The sequence below is a fragment of the Neoarius graeffei genome, chromosome 2 (assembly GCF_027579695.1).
Source record: "Neoarius graeffei isolate fNeoGra1 chromosome 2, fNeoGra1.pri, whole genome shotgun sequence".
NCBI classification, from domain to species: Eukaryota; Metazoa; Chordata; class Actinopteri; order Siluriformes; family Ariidae; genus Neoarius; species Neoarius graeffei.
In genome coordinates, this window is record NC_083570.1 from 115490626 (window position 1) to 115511309 (window position 20684).

At 39.9% G+C, this 20684-nt stretch overlaps 1 protein-coding gene across 1 annotated transcript in view; it reads left to right on the forward strand.

Moving 5' to 3' along the window:
• Positions 1–20684, forward strand: part of LOC132875002 (CMP-N-acetylneuraminate-beta-galactosamide-alpha-2,3-sialyltransferase 1-like) — a 30212-nt gene that overhangs the window by 1523 nt on the left and 8005 nt on the right. Inside the window, exons 2-3 of the mRNA XM_060911554.1 lie at positions 5199–5392; positions 19312–19494. Of these exons, the coding sequence (XP_060767537.1) occupies positions 5199–5392; positions 19312–19494 (377 nt within the window). The remainder of the gene's footprint in view (positions 1–5198; positions 5393–19311; positions 19495–20684) is intronic.

The following is a 20684-nucleotide window of genomic DNA, read 5'->3' on the forward strand; positions in this document are numbered from 1 at the left end:
ATGCACTCCAGGTGGATGACCCCTCCTCTCGGCTCTCCTTATCAGCCCATGCCAATCACTGCAAAAATACACACACACACACACACACACACACACGATTAATTAGACACAGGCGCATTCACTTCGGTACTCACCTTCTCTGGCCTCGCCCTCCATTCACAAACCGGGGCTCCGACCACACCTCTGCTGCCACACTCACATAAGTATCTTTATATAAACTTGTATATAAGGGGTGGGACGGTGGTGTAGTGATTAGCACTGTCGCTTCACAGCAAGAAGGTTCCCGGTTCGAACCTCATGGCCAACGGAAGCCTTTCTGTGTAGAGTTTGCATGTTCTCCCCATGTCTGCGTGGGTTTCCTCCGGGTGCTCCAGTTTCCTCCACAGTCCAAAGACATGCAGATTAGGTAAAATACCCAGCCACTGGGGTTGTACAAGACAGTGCATACTCGTGTCCAGATCGATTAGGGAGGGTTGCATCAGGAAGGGCATCTGGCATAAAACTTATGATCCGCTGTGACGACCCCTAAGCAGCCAAAAGAAGAAGAAGCTATAAGGGAGATATCTGGGAGAAGCCAAAAGAAGAAGAAGCTATAAGGGAGATATCTGGGAGAAGCCAAAAGAAGAAGAAGCTATAAGGGAGATATCTGGGAGAAGCCAAAAGAAGAAGAAGCTATAAGGGAGATATCTGGGAGAAGCCAAAAGAAGAAGAAGATATAACCTTGTATATAAGCTGGCCTTGTGGTTTGTGTGTCCGACTCTCGACCAGAAGATAGTGAGTTCTATTCATGGTTGGTCATACCAAAGGCCATCATAAAAATGGTACCTACTGCTGTCTGGTGAGGTGCTGCAATACAGATGCAAGTGGGGAGTCAAACTCTTGCGGTTACCAGAGGATCTGCCCCCCACTGTAACTCTAGCTATGTAATAGGCGAGAGGCTGAGGGCTATAGAAACAGAGATTGGCACTGCCCAATGTGCTGTAAGGGCCTGGCTAGTACTGGGACAGAAGACTGCCTGGGAAGACCAGATCCTGGCACAGGAGGGACTTTTCATATAACAAAAACCAAATTGTTGTGGTGTTAGAGAAATTAAACATTTTAGGACGAGTTGTTGTAGGAAAAGAATTGAGGGTTATTGTTTTTTTTGTGGTGATAACAGTAACTTCACTTCATTGATTATTTTCCTATAACTACTTGGCTGCATCATACCATGAGTTGGCCAAGTGGTTAGCATGTCCGCCTTTTGACCGGGAGATCATGAGTTTTACTCATGGTCAGGTCATACCAAAGACCATCATAAAAATGGTACCTCCTGCTGTCTGGCAAGGCACGCTGCAATACACATGCGAGTGGGGAAGTCAAACTCTTGCGTTACCAGAGGACCCGACCCCCCACTGAAACCTTAGCTGTGTAATAGGCAAGATGCTCAGGGCTATAGAAGTGGAGATTGGTGCTGCCCAATGCACCTAAGAGCCTGGTTGGTACTGGAATGGGAGACTGCCTGGGAAGACCAGGTTCTGGCACAGGAAGGACTTTGACTTTGTTTTTTTTTTTTTTACTTGGACGCATCATAGCTCCAGTACAGAAGTCAGTGCTGTTGCTCTTTAAGTAGATTTGCTGTCTCGCCAAACAGTAAAATGAAAAACAGTTCTTATTATATGCCCCCCAGAGATTTTTTTGGGGGTAAAAAGGTGTAAATCTCTTTGCTTAATGAACAATGAAATGTTTTTGAAATCAGATGCTTAATTTCATAAAAATGCACAAAAAACAACCCTCAACTCCACTGTGAGCCACATGAGCCAGTTTGCTTGATTTATAAGCAATACAGATGCAAATGAAGAAATTAAAGCTTGAAAATTGTTTCGATCTGATGCACTGAGTGTCGGGGTTTAGCGTGCTTGGCTGGCTTTGCAGCGTCTGGGGGAAGCGGATGTGATACCCGTCAGTTTCTGCTCCGTGTTTATGATTAAACATTAAAAGAGTGTGTTGGCTCACTTTACAGCATCGGTTAGGCGCTAAATCAGAACCGACTCATGGTCTGATTACCCAGAATGCCCCAAGCGTGATGCGATTACATGAAAGGTGAAGGTTATTTAATTCACATCAGAGAGAGAGAGAGGAGGGAAAATTGGAAAGAAAATAAGAAGAGAGAGGGAGAAGTAAAGGGAGAAGTTTTTTCTTGTCAGAATAGAGTTTGCTTTCACTCCCAGCTGTTTTATGAAAATAATGAACTCTGCTTCATCACCTCATGCCGTCACTCATTATTTTACTGCAACAGCGTGACACACACACACACACACAGTATTTTATCCTTTGCATTTTCAGAAGAAAGCACATAAATGGTCTGCAAGCTAATATTTTGACTGAGCTCACAGAGACATTCAACTCTAAAATTGTTGGCACCCATCAGGAGGCTGTGCAAAAAATAACAATTCACATTTTCCAGTCAAACAGCTGGAGCTGTACAGAAATTTCATGATAATTTTATGCTAATGATGTAATGTATTCTGCTGCATTGTTTGCTCTTCAGAGCCTGCTGATGTGTCTAACCCTCCCGTGAAGTGCCTTGTCTTCATTTTGCTCCATTTGATTAATAAACATTGAGAGGGTGTTTGCTCACTTTAAAGGTGTCAGAAGAAGAATTAAATCGATCGTCTGATTATCCAGAACTCCCCAAGCACGATGCGGTTAAACGACAGAGTGATTGAATTCATTGAACAAGCACCGGGAGAGAGAATGAGAGCTTGTGTAATTAGGAGGAACAAGTGAGCGATCAGAAAGAGTTTTTTCTTCTTGTTTCCTCCAGAGTGAAAGTGCAATTCAGTTGTGTTTCATTTAGAGTGAGCAGGTCTAAGGCATGTCCTGAACAGGCAGGTTTCAGTCACATTCTCCTTCCTCCGTCAAGCCCCATGATAGGAACATGGGGGGGTAAAGAGAGAGAGAGAAAGGCGGTTTCGGTCTTGGCTATGTTTCAATCAGAGTGCATGTCAGAGTTAGAGTTGTCGGAGAAGAGAAGGTTTACCGCACCTCCTAAATTCAAAGATCTCTGTTTGTCCTCTACCAGGAGTGTGTTTCACACATCCTGTCATCAATTCATCACTTCGTTCCTCCATCAGTCACATGGCAGGAGAATACAGAAAAAGAGAGAAGATGTGTTGGAGGAAAGAGAGAAAAACAGTGAGAGTTTGCATTGTTACATGGAGGGATAAAGAGATGGACAGACTGATAGACAGATAGATGAATTAAAGAGATGGATAGATCAGTATGTTAACAAGTGAATCATAGACTAATGGACAGACAGATGAATGGATGGATGTAGTGATGGTTACAGATAGCTGATGGACAGACAAATGTATTGATAGACTAACAGACAGATATTGATAGATTAATGGACAAGTGATGGATGGATGGATGGATGGATCAATAGATAGATTAATAAATGGATGGATGGATGGATGGATGGATGGATGGATATTGTTGGATGGACAGATCAATAGATTAATGGATGGATGGATGGACAGATGGATAGATCAATAGATACACTACCGTTCAAAAGTTTGGGGTCACCCAGACAATTTTGTGTTTTCCATGAAAAGTCACACTTTTATGTACCACCATAAGTTGTAAAATGAACAGAAAATATAGTCAAGACATTTTTCTGTCCATTTTGAGCATTTAATCGACCCCACAAATGTGATGCTCCAGAAACTCAATCTGCTCAAAGGAAGGTCAGTTTTATAGCTTCTCTAAAGAGCTCAACTGTTTTCAGCTGTGCTAACATGATTGTACAAGGGTTTTCTAATCATCCATTAGCCTTCTGAGGCAATGAGCAAACACATTGTACCATTAGAACACTGGAGTGAGAGTTGCTGGAAATGGGCCTCTATACACCTATGGAGATATTGCACCAAAAATCAGACATTTGCAGCTAGAATAGTCATTTACCACATTAGTAATGTATAGAGTGGATTTCTGATTAGTTTAAAGTGATCTTCACTGAAAAGAACAGTGCTTTTCTTTCAAAAATAAGGAAATTTCAAAGTGACCCCAAACTTTTGAACGGTAGTGTAGATTAATAAATGGATGGATGAACATTGTTGGAGGACAGATCAATAGATTAATGGATGGATGGATGGATGGATGGATGGATGGATGGATGGATGGATGGATGGATGGATGGACATTGTTGGATGGACAGATCAATAGATTAATAAATGGATGGATGGATGGATGGATTAACAGTTGGATGATAGACAGGTAGACTGATGGACAGATAGGTGGACAGACAGATGACTAAATGGATAGATGATGGACAGATAAATATGGATGGATGGACAACTGGATACACAGCGATGGATGGAGGCTGGCTAGACAGATGGATAAACATGCTTATGGATGGATGGGGGATGGTTAGACAGATGGATGATGGATAAAGGGTTTATGGACAAGACATGAACAAACAAATAGATAGATCAAGTGTGCTTTAAGTTTTTGTGTCTTTGATTTATTCTTTCCTGGTAAGGTAGGATACTGTTTGTGTTTACTATCTGCTTGGCTTTGTTGAACCTCACTGTGGCGGTGGGGGTGTGGCCAAGCATCAGCGGTGGATGGAGAGGAGGCAGGTAGAACCAGCAGGTAACACGTGATGAGTCTCACCTGTGTCGGATTATCAGCAGTTTACTTATGTGTGTTTCTCGTGTTCTTCCAGAGAGAACATGATAACCAGAGAGAGAACTGAACAGTCAGTGCTGTGTGTGTGTGTGTGTGTGTGTGTGTGTGTGTGTGTGTGTGTGTGTGTGTGTGTGTGCATAGAATAAAATTAAGTTGCTGAAATGTGAAAGTAAGTGAAATAAAATGCACCTTGAGTAGTCACAAGCCTGTCTCCCATTCCCTCATTTCCTCCGAACTTTGGAAGTGTTACATTAGTCTTATGACTTTAGTATCCATGGACCTTCTCTGCCCTCTATTTTCTAAACCCAGAAATCTTTTCACCCTGTTCCTTTGCTGGACAGAGACAGAAAGTCTACAGGAATCCAAACACATTCTGAAGGTCTAAACCACAAGCTAGAAACAAAATTATCTCACAGCAGAGACCACTTTGTTTACACAAGGTTTCGTAGTGATCAAGTGCACTACGAAATTAACCACAAACGAACTATACTCAGACCACCTCTGTGTGTGTGTGTGTATGTGTGTAGTGGCTTCAGGCTGAGGACAACCCATCTGAGCTGAGTGCAGTGATGGACAGGTTATTTCAGGTTGTCCCTGGGGAACAGCGCTACACTGACGCTGGACCTTCCCGATGCCGTTCATGCTCCGTGGTGGGAAACTCCGGAAATCTCCTCTCATCCTATTACGGCAAACTGATCGACTCCAGCAACTTCGTCATCAGGTCAGAGACATTCTCAATCAGATCATCTGAATATCAGATAATAAATAAAGAAAACAACTGTTATCTGTAAAAAGGATGTAAGCACAGAAATATCAGCATGCTGTGTACAATTTAGTTGTTCAAAGCATTTTCAGCATTTTTGTGACTATTACAGAATAAAGTGCTCTGATCTTCAATCTGTTTCACAAAACAATGTAAAGTGAATTTCTTATCTCTCGTCTTGCAGCACTGCTTCTCCCGAAACCTCTTTCATGGCTCTCATACTGTTTATGCTGAACTGCTCAGTTTAGCATTTTCCATTCCCTAATATGCGAAATTCTGCTCATCAGCTAATCATGATCAAGTTAAAAAGCTCAATCTCGTGCAAATATGCAGTGAAATTGCCTTTCAGGGACGGAATCACACACTTGTGCTGTATGAAAATGCAGTAGGAACAATGAGAAATCCATAAATAAGGTCAAAATTCCACCATACATTAAAAGAATGGGAGATAATAATAATAATAATAATAATAATAATTATTATTATTATTATTATTATTATTATTATTATTATTATTATTATTTCAAAAGAGGATGACAATAATGCACAGAAAGGTCAGTAATTTACTTTTTGGTGCCACAACACGCCAAGCTGATCCACTTTTTGGAAAGAAAGAAACCGGAGTTAATCCACGATTTAGGAAAAAAGAAACCAAGCTGATACACTTTTGTGAAAAAAAAGAAACTGAGCTGATGCACTCTTTAGGGAAAAAGAGAAACTGAGCTGATCCAATTCTAGGGAAAAAAGAAAGAAACCGAGCTGATCCACCTTTCAGAAAAAAAGAGAGAAACTGAGCTGATCCACTTTTCAGAAAAAAAGAAACCAAGCTGATCCACTTTTAGAAAAAAAAGAAACTGAGCTGATCCACTTTTAGAAAAAAAGAAACTGAGCTGATCCACTTTTCAGAAAAAAGAAACCAAGCTGATCCACTTTAAAAAAAAAGAAACTGAGCTGATCCAATTTTAGGAAAAAAAGAAACTGAGCTGATCCACTTTTCAGAAAAAAGAAACCAAGCTGATCCACTTTAAAAAAAAGAAACTGAGCTGATCCAATTTTAGGAAAAAAAGAAACTGAGCTGATCCACTTTTATGGCCCTTTTCCACTACCCTTTTTCAGCTCGCTTCAGCTCACTTCAGCCCGACATGGCTCGCGTTTCGACTACCTCAGAACAGCACGACTCAGCTCGCTTCAACCCTGCTTAGCACCCAAAACTCGCACGGTTTTGGAGTGGGGCTGAAGCGAGCCAAACCGAGCTGAGTGAGGTTGGGGGCGTGAGCAGACACTCCCCTGTGCACTGATTGGTGAGGAGGAGTGTCCTCACATGCCCACACACGCCCCGCGAGCACGCTGGGATCTGTAAACACTGCAAACCCGGAAGAAGAAGAATTACGAATTACGAGAATTTCTGAAGCCTTATGCGCCTCGCCTCATCTATACGCTCTTGCCAGTATCTGTTGGCGTCGGTGACAACAAGCCACAGCACCAAGACCAGCAACACTAACGACTCCATGTCCTCCATGTTTATTGTTTACTATCCGGGTCGTGAGACTACCGCTTAAAAGATCACTGATGTCACTGTTTGCACCGCCTAACGACATCACGTGACGTCCACCCACTTTCGCTAACTCCACCCAATGTGTCCACCCACTTCCAGCCAGCACGGTTCAGCGCGGTTGTAGTCGAAATGCAACTTCAATAGCCCCGCTCAGCTCGACTCAGCCCAACTCAGCACGGCACAGCTCAGCCGCGTTTGTAGTGGAAAAGCGGCATTAGAAAAAAAAGAAACTGAGCTGATCCACTTTTTAGGAAAAAAGAAATTGAACTGATCCACTCTTTCGGAAAAAGAGAAACTGAGCTGATCCACTTTTCGAAAAAAAGAAACTGAGCTGATTCACTTAAAAAAAGAAACCAAGCTGATCCACTTTTCGAAAAAAGAAACTGAGCTGATCCACTTTTAGAAAAAAAGAAACCAAGCTGATCCACTTTTAGAAAAAAAAGAAACCGAGCCGATCCACTGTTAGAAAAAAAGAAATTGAGCTGATCCACTTTTAGAAAAAAGAAACCGAACTGATCAACTTTTAGAAAAAAAAGAAACTGAGCTGATCCACTTTTTAGGAAAAAAGAAATTGAACTGATCCACTCTTTAGGGAAAAAGAGAAACCAAGCTGATCCACTTTTAGAAAAAACAAAACCGAGCTGATCCACTTTTAGAAAAAAAAGAAACCGAGCTGATCCACTTTTAGAAAAAAAGAAACCGAGCTGATCCACTTTTTAGGAAAAAAGAAATTGAACTGATCCACTCTTTAAGGAAAAAGAGAAACTGATCTGATCCACTTTTAGAAAAAAAAGAAACTGAGCTGATTCACTTTAAAAAAAAGAAACCGAGCTGATCCACTTTTCGAAAAAAAATAAACTGAGCTGATTCACTTTTAGAAAAAAAGAAAACGAGCTGATCCACTTTTAGAAAAAAAGAAACCGAGCTGATCCACTTTTAGAAAAAAAAAGAAACTGAGCTGATCCACTGTTAGAAAAAAAGAAACTGAGCTGATCCACTTAAAAAAAGAAACCGAGCTGATCCACTTTTAGAAAAAAAGAAACCGAGCTGATCCACTTTTTAGGAAAAAATAAATTGAACTGATCCACTCTTTAGGGAAAAAGAGAAACCGAGCTGATCCACTTTTAGAAAAAAAAAACAAGCTGATCCGCTTTTAGAAAAAAAGAAACCAAGCTGATCCACTTTTTAGGAAAAAAGAGAAACCGAGCTGATCCACTTTTAGAAAAAAAAGAACGAGCTGATCCACTCTTTAGGGAAAAAGAGAAACTGAGCTGATCCACTTTTAGAAAAAAAAACCGAGCTGATTCACTTTTTAAAAAAAAGAAACCAAGCTGATCCACTTTTAGGGAAAAAAAGAAACTGAGCTGATCCACTTTTAGAAAAAATAAATAAACTGAGCTGATCCACTTTTTGAAAAAAATTAATGAACTGATCCACTTTTAGGGAAAAAGAAGAAACTGAGCTGATCCACTTTTAGAAGAAAAAAGAAACTGAGCTGATTCACTTTAAGAAAAAGAAACCAAGCTGATCCACTTTTAGAAAAAAAGAAACCGAACTGATCAACTTTTAGAAAAAAAGAAACCGAGCTGATCCACTTTTTAGGAAAAAAGAAATTGAACTGATCCACTCTTTAGGGAAAAAGAGAAACCGAGCTGATCCACTTTTAGAAAAAAAGAAACTGAGCTGATCCACTTTTAGAAAAAAATAAGAAACCAAGCTGATCCACTTTTTAGGAAAAAAGAAATTGAACTGATCCACTCTTTAGGGAAAAAGAGAAACTGAGTTGATCCACTTTTAGAAAAAAAAGAATCCGAGCTGATCCACTGTTAGAAAAAAAGAAACTGAGCTGATCCACTTAAAAAAAAGAAACCGAGCTGATCCACTTTTAGAAAAAAAGAAACTGAACTGATCCACTTTTTAGGAAAAAAGAAATTGAACTGATCCACTCTTTAGGGAAAAAGAGAAACCGAGCTGATCCACTTTTAGAAAAAAAGAAACCAAGCTGATCCACTTTTAGAAAAAAAAAAGAAACCGAGCTGATCCACTTTTAGAAAAAAAAGAAACCGAGCTGATCCACTTTTTAGGAAAAAAGAGAAACCGAGCTGATCCACTTTTAGAAAAAAAAAGAAACCGAGCTGATCCACTCTTTAGGGGAAAAGAGAAACTGAGCTGATCCACTTTTAGAAAAAAAACCGAGCTGATTCACTTTTAAAAAAAGGAAACCAAGCTGATCCACTTTTAGAAAAAAAAGAAACTGAGCTGATCCACTTTTTGAAAAAAAAACGAGCTGATCCACTTTTAGGGAAAAAGAAGAAACTGAGCTGATCCACTTTTAGAAAAAAAGAAACTGAGCTGATTCACTTAAAAAAAAGAAACCAAGCTGATCCACTTTTTGAAAAAAAAAGATACTGAGCTGATCCACTTTTAGAAAAAAAGAAACTGAGCTGATCCACTTTTAGAAAAAAAGAAACTGAGCTGATCCACTGTTAGAAAAAAAGAAACTGAGCTGATCCACTTAAAAAAAGAAACCGAGCTGATCCACTTTTAGAAAAAAAGAAACCGAACAGATCCACTTTTTAGGAAAAAAGAAATTGAACTGATCCACTCTTTAGGGAAAAAGAGAAACCGAGCTGATCCACTTTTAGAAAAAAAGAAACCGAGCTGATTCACTTATTAAAAAAAAGAAACCAAGCTGATCCACTTTTAGGGAAAAAAAGAAACTGAGCTGATCCACTTTTAGGAAAAAAATAAACTGAGCTGATCCACTTGTAGAAAAAAAAAAGAGCTGATCCACTTTTAGGGAAAAAAAAAGAAACTGAGCTGATCCACTTTTAGGGAAAAAGAAGAAACTGAGCTGATCCTCATTTAAGACTTTACTAAAATGACCTGATCCACTTTGAGAAACACTTGAAGCCCCCTAACCCCAAATGGCAGCCCATGGACCAGTCTGGCTCACAAGAGCCATTTATCTGACCCATGCCACCCCACTGGCACTAACACACCTGTCCTAACAAGTTAAATAGAGTGTGCGAACCAAAGCCGTGTGTTATCTCCGCCTGTTATTACCAGTAAGTAATGGATAATCATTAACTGTCTGACAGCAAGAACAGCATGGCCTGCACATAAAAGAGGAAAGTTGACCAGGGAGCCCGTCAGTTCAAGTCTGATTGGACTGATGTATGATTTTTCCAAACCACACTAATGATAAACCAATGTTTGATGCGTACACAGACTATCGCTGTCTGTGTAAAAGTAAATTACAGTGTCTTGCAAGAGTATTCATCCCCCTTAGTGTTTGTCCTGTTTTGTCGCTTTGTGGCCTGTGTGTGTGTATAATGTGTCTCAGAGTGGTGTTTTCTTGAAACATACCAAACCTATAAACCTTCAGTAAATATTATAATGAAGATATGTTTTTCATACTGCCCACACAATCCCGTATTTCACACTGACACTCAGGCCGAAACTCACGAACCGGAAGCTTAATACAAAACCTTCTTTGTGTAGTCTTTAACGAGATTATTAGGATGCAGCGACTCTAACGTTAAAGAATAATGAGTGTAAGACTCACTGTGCATTTTCATCTTAACGCTGTGTCATTAGAAACTAATCTAGCGGAAGCTCTTGCCCAGCACTCTCAAGCAAGGAAAAAGCAAACTGTGATTCTACAGATACCTTTCACACATGAACAAGCAGATATTAGTTTCTCTGTGCGTGTGTGTGTGTGTGTGTGTGTGTGTGTGTGTGTGTGTGTGTGTCGGGGGGTAGCTGAATGAGGAAAGAATGCTACTTGGTGACTTATTTAAGAAGGAAATGCAGCAGTTCAGGTGAGAGAGGGTTGGAGTGTACATGCTTTACCATCAGAAAGAAGCATAAATATAACAAAAAACGTCCTTATGTGAGAGATTAAACAAATACATCAATGACCGAACAAACACAGCAAGTGAGTTAAACTGAGTCACTGTTCATCGAAAGTTTTAATATGGCCAAAACTGTGAGACAGTGAGATCATAAATATTTCACTTTATACACAGAAATACAGTGTACAGGGTGTCCCAAAAGTCTGGATCCATACTCCAACGTTTATTTAAATGCAAATATTACAACAAACACACAAATTTATGGCCTTGGCAGTGCCATATTAAGCCAATGCGGTGCCCCTGGGCACTATACCTCAAGTGCCCCCCCGCACGCACGCATTCAGTAACCTCCTAATAGAGAAGTGTTCTACTGGCGTCGGCTGCGCTGGGTTGACATCCATAACACCCTCGTCTTCCTTCTCGTCACCATGGTGTGAACTGATCTCTACCTGGCTTAAAGTGGCTTCGCACATATCCTCCTCCCCGGGGTCTCCCTCGCTCCCATCTTCCTCAAGGGGATCCTCGTCATCGCCGACCCCTCGGCTAACACTGGCTGTGGTTGCATCTCCCCGGCTAGTGCTAGCAGGGCCATCTCCCTCACTAGCATCGCTGATTTCACTAGCTTCGGCTTCAGCGCTGGTAGTGACAGCAGTTGTCGATGTTTTTATAAAAAAACCATCTAACACTGGAACATTTTTAATTGCAGCTACACGCCTGGAGTCTTTCTCTTTTTTTAATTTCCTCTTCGCACAACCACTCAATTGATGTCTGTCCATTTTTAATTTCTACCGCAGTTTTTAAAAAATTGATACATTTCACCGTAGGTGGACTGGCTCAACTGACAGGTTGAGGAAAGGGGGGTTAATGGTCACATAGGCCACTCTTGCTCAGAATTATGATTATTGTTGTTGTTCTTATGAAATTAGTGTTCATCATGAATTATATATGACTATTTAACAATGTCAAGTGTATAACCATTTTAAGTGTACAAACATTCACGAAAAATATTTTTAAAGTTTCTGTCATGTGGTGCCCCCCCACTGGCTGTGAGTGGTTAGTGCCCCTGGGCACTGTGCCGCAGGCCCATATAGTTAATCCGGCACTGGGCCTTGGAGTTCACGAAACTTGTGTATACACTGAATACAAGAATGTTAAACATGTATCAGAACTTATGTTACATACTGGTTAGAGAAGGGCTTTGGGACCAAAAGGTTGTTGGTTTGATTCCCTGGAGCAGCAGGAATGGCTGAAGTGCCCTTGAGCAAGGCACCTAACCCCCAACTGCTCCCCAGGCTGCTCTGGGTATGTTGCATGTTGCTTTGGATAAGAGTGTCTGCTAAACACCTGTAATGTAATAAAGGCAAATGAATAATTACCTTTAGATCCAGACTTTTGGACACCTTGTATACATGTATACAGTCACAGGAAAAAGAAAGTACACCCTCCTTCAAATCTATGTTTTTATTTATGAGGACGTAGATCACAATTGTGTGTTCCTCGCCAACTTCTAATAATAAATAACACCAGATGACAACTAGAAGGGCACTTGATAGGCACACATATTCAGATTTGCATCAAAATCTAATCAATTGTTCCTTGGCCCATGGTCCACCTTTCCTCCAACTTTCATCCAAATTTGTTCAGTACTTTTTGAGTTACTTTGGGAACGGACAAACCAGTAAACAAATGGAGGTGAAACCATAACCTCCTCCAACAAAGTTGGTGGAGGTAACAAAAAAAAAAACACAACAGATTCCAATATATAGTCATTTCTTTCCCAAAAATTAAACCAACATTCAGAAACTAAGTGGAGGAAATAAGCACACCTTTAATACTTTTAGGATTGTTTATAAATATTGAGCCTTCAAGACAGTTACCAGTCTTCCCAGGAGTGGGCATCCTCGGCAAATTCAGCCCGAGGCCAGACTGTGTAATGCTTTGAGATATAAAGAAAAAGCCAAGAGCTACATCTTGTGACCTACAGGCCACTGTAAGGAAATTAAATGTTTATGTTCATGATGTCACAGTCAGAAACTAGAAGGTCACCCGGTAGAGTGCAGACCTCCACCAAGCCACGTATTTGGATTTGCGTTAAAATCTAATCAATAGTTCCTTGGCCCATGGCCCACCTTTCCACCAAATTTCATTCAAATCTGTTCACTACTTTTTGAGTTACTTTGGGAACAAACAAACAAACCAAATGGAGATGAAAACATAACCTCCTCCAACACAAATGGCAAAGGTAAAAAGACTGAATAATTAAGAAGAAACCTTTATTTGTCACATGCACACTTCGAGCACAGTGAAATTCATCCTCTGCATTTAACCCATCTGAAGCAGTGAACACACGCACACACAGCCAGAGCAGTGGACATCCACGGTGGCCAGGAACAAGCCCCTTCTCTCCAAAAAGCACATTGCAGCATGACTTAGTTTAACAAAATTGCATCTGAACAAACCACAAAAGTTCTGGAATAATATCCTTAGGATTGATGAAACCAAGTTGGAGATGTTTGATCATCATGCACAGCACCATGTTTGGCAAAAACCAAACACAGTAAATTACCGCAAACACCTCATACCACCTGCCAAGCATGATGGTGGAGGGCTAATGATTTGGCTTTGTTTTGCACCCACAGGCTGGGAAGCTTGCAGTCATTGAGACAATGATGAACTGGAATTTATGCCAGAATATTCATCCAACAAATCTGAGGCCACCTGTCCAGCAGCTTAAGTTGGGCCAAAATTGGTTTATGCAACAACACAATGATCCCAAGCATACCAGGAAATCAACATTAGAATGACAAAAGAAAAAAAAGAAAAATTTCAAGGTATTGGAAGGGCAAAGTCAACATTCAGACCTCAACCTCAACCCCACTGAGATGTTGCAGTAGGGTCTTAAATAAGCTGAGTATACTAGGGGACTTCAAAAAGTTCTCAGCCTCACCCAGAAAACATCACAGGAGAAAGATTGTTCTTGCATTATATTTCTACATAGTCTCCTTTAACTTCAAGGCACTTAGTCCACCGATGCTCAAGCTTTGTTGTCCCTTTGCGGAAGAAGGTCACATCTTGAGCCTTAACAGCATGGATGACTTCATCATCACTCTGAAAATGGCGACCATGTGAGTCAGATGGTGCCAGGTCGAGTGAGTGAGGTGCATGGGGCAACAGTTCAAAGCCACATTTGGCTGCTTCTACCCCGCCCTCTGTACTGTGTGGACGGGTGCATCGTCCTGGAGCAACAGCATGCCAGCTTGAAGCTTTCTTTCCTCACCTTTTCTTTTTGATTGATTCTTTCAATTGAGTTTTTCTGGACAGTGATATAAGGCTTTATAGTATACAGTTACGCCCCAAACTGGGAAGTACTGTACACCCATTGTTTCCGGGTGAGGCCGAGAACTTTCTGAAGTACCCTCGCAAACAAATGCCCTCAAACGTCAATGAACTGAACTAATGCTGTAAAGGAGATTGGGCCAAAATTTCTCCAAAACAATGTGAATGACTGATAAACTCATACAGAAAACATTTACTTCAAGTTTCCGTTGGTTCTCAAGGTGGTTCTAAGTGTTACTAACTCAACAATGACCACTTTCCCAGTCCCTGATTATAAAAAGTATCCTAACAACATGATGCTACCACCACCATGCTTTACAGCCAGTACAGTTATCTCAGCAGTGTTGGAGTTCCACTAAATGTACCCCTTTCTTCCATGGCCAAAAAGTTCAAGTTTGTCAGAGATCCTTTTCCACATGTTTGCTGAGGCTCCAACTTGCTTTTGAACAAACTGCAGATGGGATTTCATATGAGTCTGATCTCATGAGAATGAAATATAAAAATTAAAACTCAACATACTGGTGTGAGAGAAGGAGATTTGGACATGAATTATGTATCTATGTATGAATTATCTGTCTGTCTGTCTGTTCAGTTATTGTATTGCACAGTGATACAGATGAGCTAAAATCAGCAATTATCCAATGATTACAATTTATTAAAAAAAAAAGACGTGCCATTCATTTTATCCATTTATGGTTACCTTTAATGTTGTGGAACATCATTCCGTCTTAGCATTTTCCCAAATTTCCCCTTGTAGTGAGTACTTTTTTCACTTCGTGCCAGTCACTTTTTTATGAATTAAAACATATTCGGTTACTAATGTCATATCAGACCCAAATCCAAACATTCTGGTTTCATTCTCCTTTTTTTTAAGAGCAATAGGTTTTGTTTTTAAATTAAAATACTAGAGTGGCAGCTACAATTAACGATGCCCTAATGATCTTTTCGCCGTTGCAAAAGTAGAAAAGACTTTCAATACGTAAATTGTGCATGAATAATTACTCAAACTTCCACTGGAAAAAATGAGTCGATTCCCAGTTACTTAGCGTATCAGATCACGTGACACCGTTCCACAATTATCGACACCTTTGTCCACAGTTATCAACAACGTTCCATAATTATCGACATCCAAATGATTGTTTATTTAAAAAAATAATCGTTATGTGGTATTAAGTTAATGAAACATGGTTTTTATTTAAAATTTGTTTTGCAGAGACTTATATTTGGTACAAAATATCTTTTATATAAATATATGGATGTCTGGGGGCGGCACGGTGGTGTAGTGGTTAGCGCTGTCGCCTCACAGCAAGAAGGTCCTGGATTCGAGCCCCGGGGCCGGCGAGGGCCTTTCTGTGTGGAGTTTGCATGCTCTCCCCGTGTCCGCGTGGGTTTCCTCCGGGTGCTCCGGTTTCCCCCACAGTCCAAAGACATGCAGGTTAGGTTAACTGGTGACTCTAAATTGAGCGTAGGTGTGAATGTGAGTGTGAATGGTTGTCTGTGTCTATGTGTCAGCCCTGTGATGACCTGGCGACTTGTCCAGGGTGTACCCCGCCTTTCGCCCGTAGTCAGCTGGGATAGGCTCCAGCTTGCCTGCGACCCTGTAGAAGGATAAAGCGGCTAGAGATAATGAGATGAGATGAGATATGGATGTCTGTGTTTTATGTAAATGAGGAAGTAATTCTAATGTTTGTAAACAAATTAACTGATCATGTTTAACCTGCATCAGAAAATCTTTTTGTTCCACTTTCCCAATATTTTCGTAGATCACATTTTGTGAATCATTCATTGTTGTTTATATTAATTTCTAGTTTTGTAGTTTACCAATAAATGTCAACAGGCAACCACACGAAAATCCAGGTCAAAGGTCACATGTGATTCCTCGAACCAAAATATAAAATGTCTCCTGATATTGTAATATGTGGTAGATATTTACAACAAAACGTAAAAAAAAATTCTGAATGGAATAGAAAAATCTGAATATTTCAAGCATGTAATTTTTTATATGCTAGGAATTTAATTCTGCTCTAATTCTATAAACATTCCATTCTGTTATGAATCAGAAAAAAATTATTATAAATCACAGCACTTTTATTTTTTTTTAACTGCTTCATCTCCTTCAACAATGTTACACAGAGCTCGATCCATAACAGTTGTAAATGTCCCTTAATCCCACAGGGTGTCAATAATGGTGGACACCGGTGAAAGTGATCACTATTATCGACACCTCACGTGGTTCTCAAATGCGCTTTTAGATACAAAATGGTGCCTGTAAATGAAAGAGTAAGAAACAAAGTAGGTTTTGAAGAGGAAATCATGAAATATCAGTGAATTTGATCAGTAAAAACATGTCCATGATCTTTCCACCATGCTTACCTGCGATGATAACATCCGGGTTTTCCTCAAATTGCTGATCGTGCTGAAAAAATTCTCTCACAGGTAATGAGCTGTCATCAGATAAAAAGATCAAAGGGCGGGGGGTGGGGGGGTGTCTTCCGGTTGATTAATTAACCAATAATAAATGTTGGAACTGAAACTCACCTTTTGTAAGATTGTTTTTTATTGGTAAATCTGAAAAGGTGTCGAATTATGGACTGTCAATAACTGTAGCCACCATTCTACTGATATTCATCTCATTATCTCTAGCTGCTTTATCCTGTTCTACAGGGTCGCAGGCAAGCTGGAGCCTATCCCAGCTGACTATGGGCGAAAGGCGGGGTAGACCCTGGACAAGTCGCCAGGTCATCACAGGGCTGACACATAGACACAGACAACCATTCACACTCACATTCACACCTACGGTCAATTTAGAGTCACCAGTTAACCTAACCTGCATGTCTTTGGACTGTGGGGGAAACCGGAGCACCCGGAGGAAACCCACGCGGACACGGTGAGAACATGCAAACTCCGCACAGAAAGGCCCTCGCCGGCCACGGGGCTCGAACCCGGATCTTTTTGCTGTGAGGCGACAGTGCTAACCACTACACCACCGTGCTGCCCCATTCTACTAATATTACTAATTATAATTCTAATTATAATAAATATTACATAATTGCAGCAACAGACAACTTATTTAAGTTCACAGACAGATCAGTTCTAGAGAAACTAGTCCATGCTTTCTGTCTCCACAACAACAAAAGGATTCAATATCTGGGAAAAACAGGACAAAAATAGAAATTGTCTCCCGCTGTGTTATTTCTTGCCATGTCTCTGCACCGTGTGTGTGGACTGTATGAAAATAAATAAATAAATTAATAAATAAACTATTCAAATGATTTAAAGCTAAGTTCACCTTAAGTAAATATTCTTCCTTGAAGAAATTTGACATTTCCATATTTTTTTTTTAAAAAGGAGTTGCAATGTGTTTCTGAGACAGACTGAGACAGCTGTGTCCTCATGTGAACAACTACAGAGCATCAGTGTGTAACAGTGGCCTCGTTATTGTAGATTAAAACTTACCTCATCCTCCTCCCTCGTTAGTTGCCTTTGGAGATGTAGCTGTTCATTAGTGGTGAGTAGTGAATAAACACTACTAAATGAAAGACTGGCCACAAAGATTCAGTTTTTCAAGTATTTTCATGCATCCTTTTTTTTTAAAGAAAAAAAATCAAGCAGCCATGCCGTGTGTTTGATTAGAATAATAACTGAACAAATAACATCCCGCAGTTTCAGCCATCAGAGGTTTATTTTAGTCAAACAACATCCTGCTTGTGCCTTGACTTTAATTTCCCTTGAAACAACAGAACACTTCATGTGTTAAAGTAGTGATGGCTGTCGTTTCTCTTTACTGAGTTGTTTAGTTCTTGTTATAATATGGATTACTACAGTTGTGGTGTTAAATCGGGTTATTTACTGTATTTTTGTTATTAATTTGTGCAAGCAGTGGTAGCTTAAATTGTTACTCTCACTCAGGAGCTTTCTACTTTATTATTATTATTATTATTATTATTATTATTATTATTTATATTATCTTAACGGTTTTAGGGCGCTAGTTCTCCTTCAGTTTTCAACCAGTCATCACCAAATTTCACATGAAGAATACCTCTGGGCTGAATTAATTTGCTATGACTTTTGGTGCTGATCTGGATCACTGAACCAGAATGATCCATGAAAAACAGGCTTTTATCCTCCCTAAGTGTCATTCTCTATCTCTTACCATTCTGGATCTATAGGGTACGGTGACCAGACGTCCCGGTTTGTAACAGCTAGCACAAATCACTGTGACTTTAGTCACAGTCTCGATCTAGTTTATTATTTACTGTTTGATCTCAAATGCATTAAAAAGGAAAGAAACTCGTCCACTAATGACCTTTTGATGAGACACATCTGTTAATTGAAAAGTATTCCAGGTGACTCCCTCATGAAGCTGGTTAAGATAATGACAATAGTGTGCAAAGCGTCATCGAGGTAAAAGCTGGATATGCTGAAGAATCTAAAATATCAAACATATGTTGTTATTTTTAACACTTTTTTGTTTACCACATAATTTCATACATGTTCCAGATGTTATTTCATAGTTTTGATGTCTGCAGTATTGTTCTGTCATGTAGAAAATACAAAATGCAGAAAAATCTATCAATGAGTAGAGTAGGGGTGTACAAACTTTTGACTGGTACTGTGTGTACCTCAGCTTAGTTCTGGAAAGTTCCTCCATTGGATTGTATAGAGCTTGTTAGATAAAGGTGATTAAATCAGAGAAAAAGAAAAAAACTTCCTTACGCAACTGACCCACGAGCTAGCCAGCGAGTTACCATAGGAGGCTAATGCTATCTCGCTAAGGTTAGTAATTATGAGTCTTTTTTCCAGCATCATTATGTTTTAATAAAAGATAATATCTGCATCATGGCTAGGTAAATCATTAGCTTCAGTTGCTAGCTAGCTTTGTGCTATATATGTGTGTGTATATTTTCTACTTTTCTAGCCACAGTGTTCCTGTTATTTTAACCATTTAAAAGGAAGGTTTTATTTCTCTGACTGCTACGTCTGTACATATGCTAATTTACTCTGTTACCGTAGCAAGTTAGCAAATGTAGTTAGCTTGACGTAGCTTTAGCTTCAGCGACAGTGTTCTGACTGACGAAGTCACATAGTACGCAAGTCAATATACTACAAGTATGCCTGTGTGTGTTCAGGATAAACCAGGCTCCGACGCAGGGTTTTGAGCATGATGTGGGTTCCAGGACCACTCATCACGTGATGTATCCCGAAAGTGCCATCGACCTGCAGAACTCGAGCACCATCATGCTCCTCATCCCATTTAAAATCCTGGACTTGGAGTGGCTCGTCAGCTCCCTGACCTCCGGACACATCAACCAGTGAGTAGTGCAAGGGTCTGACTTCCCAAAAATTTAAAATAAGCATCTGATTATCCAGCACTTCAGCATATCAAGAATTCCACACTGTAATCTGGACAAATCCTGTAAATGAACCACAACTATAGAAAGAATACAACCCCAAATCAGAAAAATGTTGGGACGGTATGGAAAATACAAATAAAAAAAGAAAGCAGTGATTTCTAAATGTACTTTGACTTGTATTTCATTGCAGACAGAATGACCCCAAGATATTTCATGATTTGTTGGTCAACTTCATTTCATTTGTTAATAAACATCCATTCCTGCGTTTCAGACCTGTAATGCATTCCAAAAAAAAAGTTGTTACAGGGGCAATTTAGGGTTAATGATTCAGTAAAACAATTAAATAATGATGTGATATGAAACAGGTGATTGTAATCATGATTTGGTACAAAACCAGTCTCCAGGAAAGGCCTCGTTTTTGAGGAGTAAAGATGGGTCAAGGATCTCCAGTTTATCAACAAATGCATGAGAAAATTATTGAAGTGTTTAAAAACAATGTGTTTCAAAGAAAGATAGGAAGGGATTTGCATATTTCACCCTCTACAATGCATAATTAAATAATTCAATTAATCTAGAGGAGTTTCGGTGTGTAAAGGGCAAAGGGCTCAAGCCTAATCTGAACCTCCGTGATTTCCGATCCCTCACTGCATCAAGAACTGTCATTCATCTACAGCTGATAGAACCACATGGGCTCAGGATTACTTTGGTAAACTTTTATCAAGCTACAATACAGAGTTACATCCACAAATACCAGTTAAAACTTTACTGTGCAAAAAGGAAGCCTTATATTAACTTATATTAACAAATAGTGGAGCAATATCAGAAAGGAGTTCGACAGTGTAAAATTGCAAAGAGTTTGAACATATCATCATCGACAGTGCATAATATCATCAAAAGATTCAGAGAATCTGGAAGAATCTCTGTGCGTAAGGGTCAAGGCCGGAAAACCATACTGGGTGCCCGTGATCTTCGGGCCCTTAGACGGCACTGCATCACATACAGGCATGCTTCTGTATTGGAAATCACAAAATGGGCTCAGGAATATTTCCAGAGAACATTATCTGTGAACACAATTCACCATGCTATCCACCGTTGCCAGCTAAAACTCTATAGTTCAAAGAAGAAGCCGTATCTAAACATGATCCAGA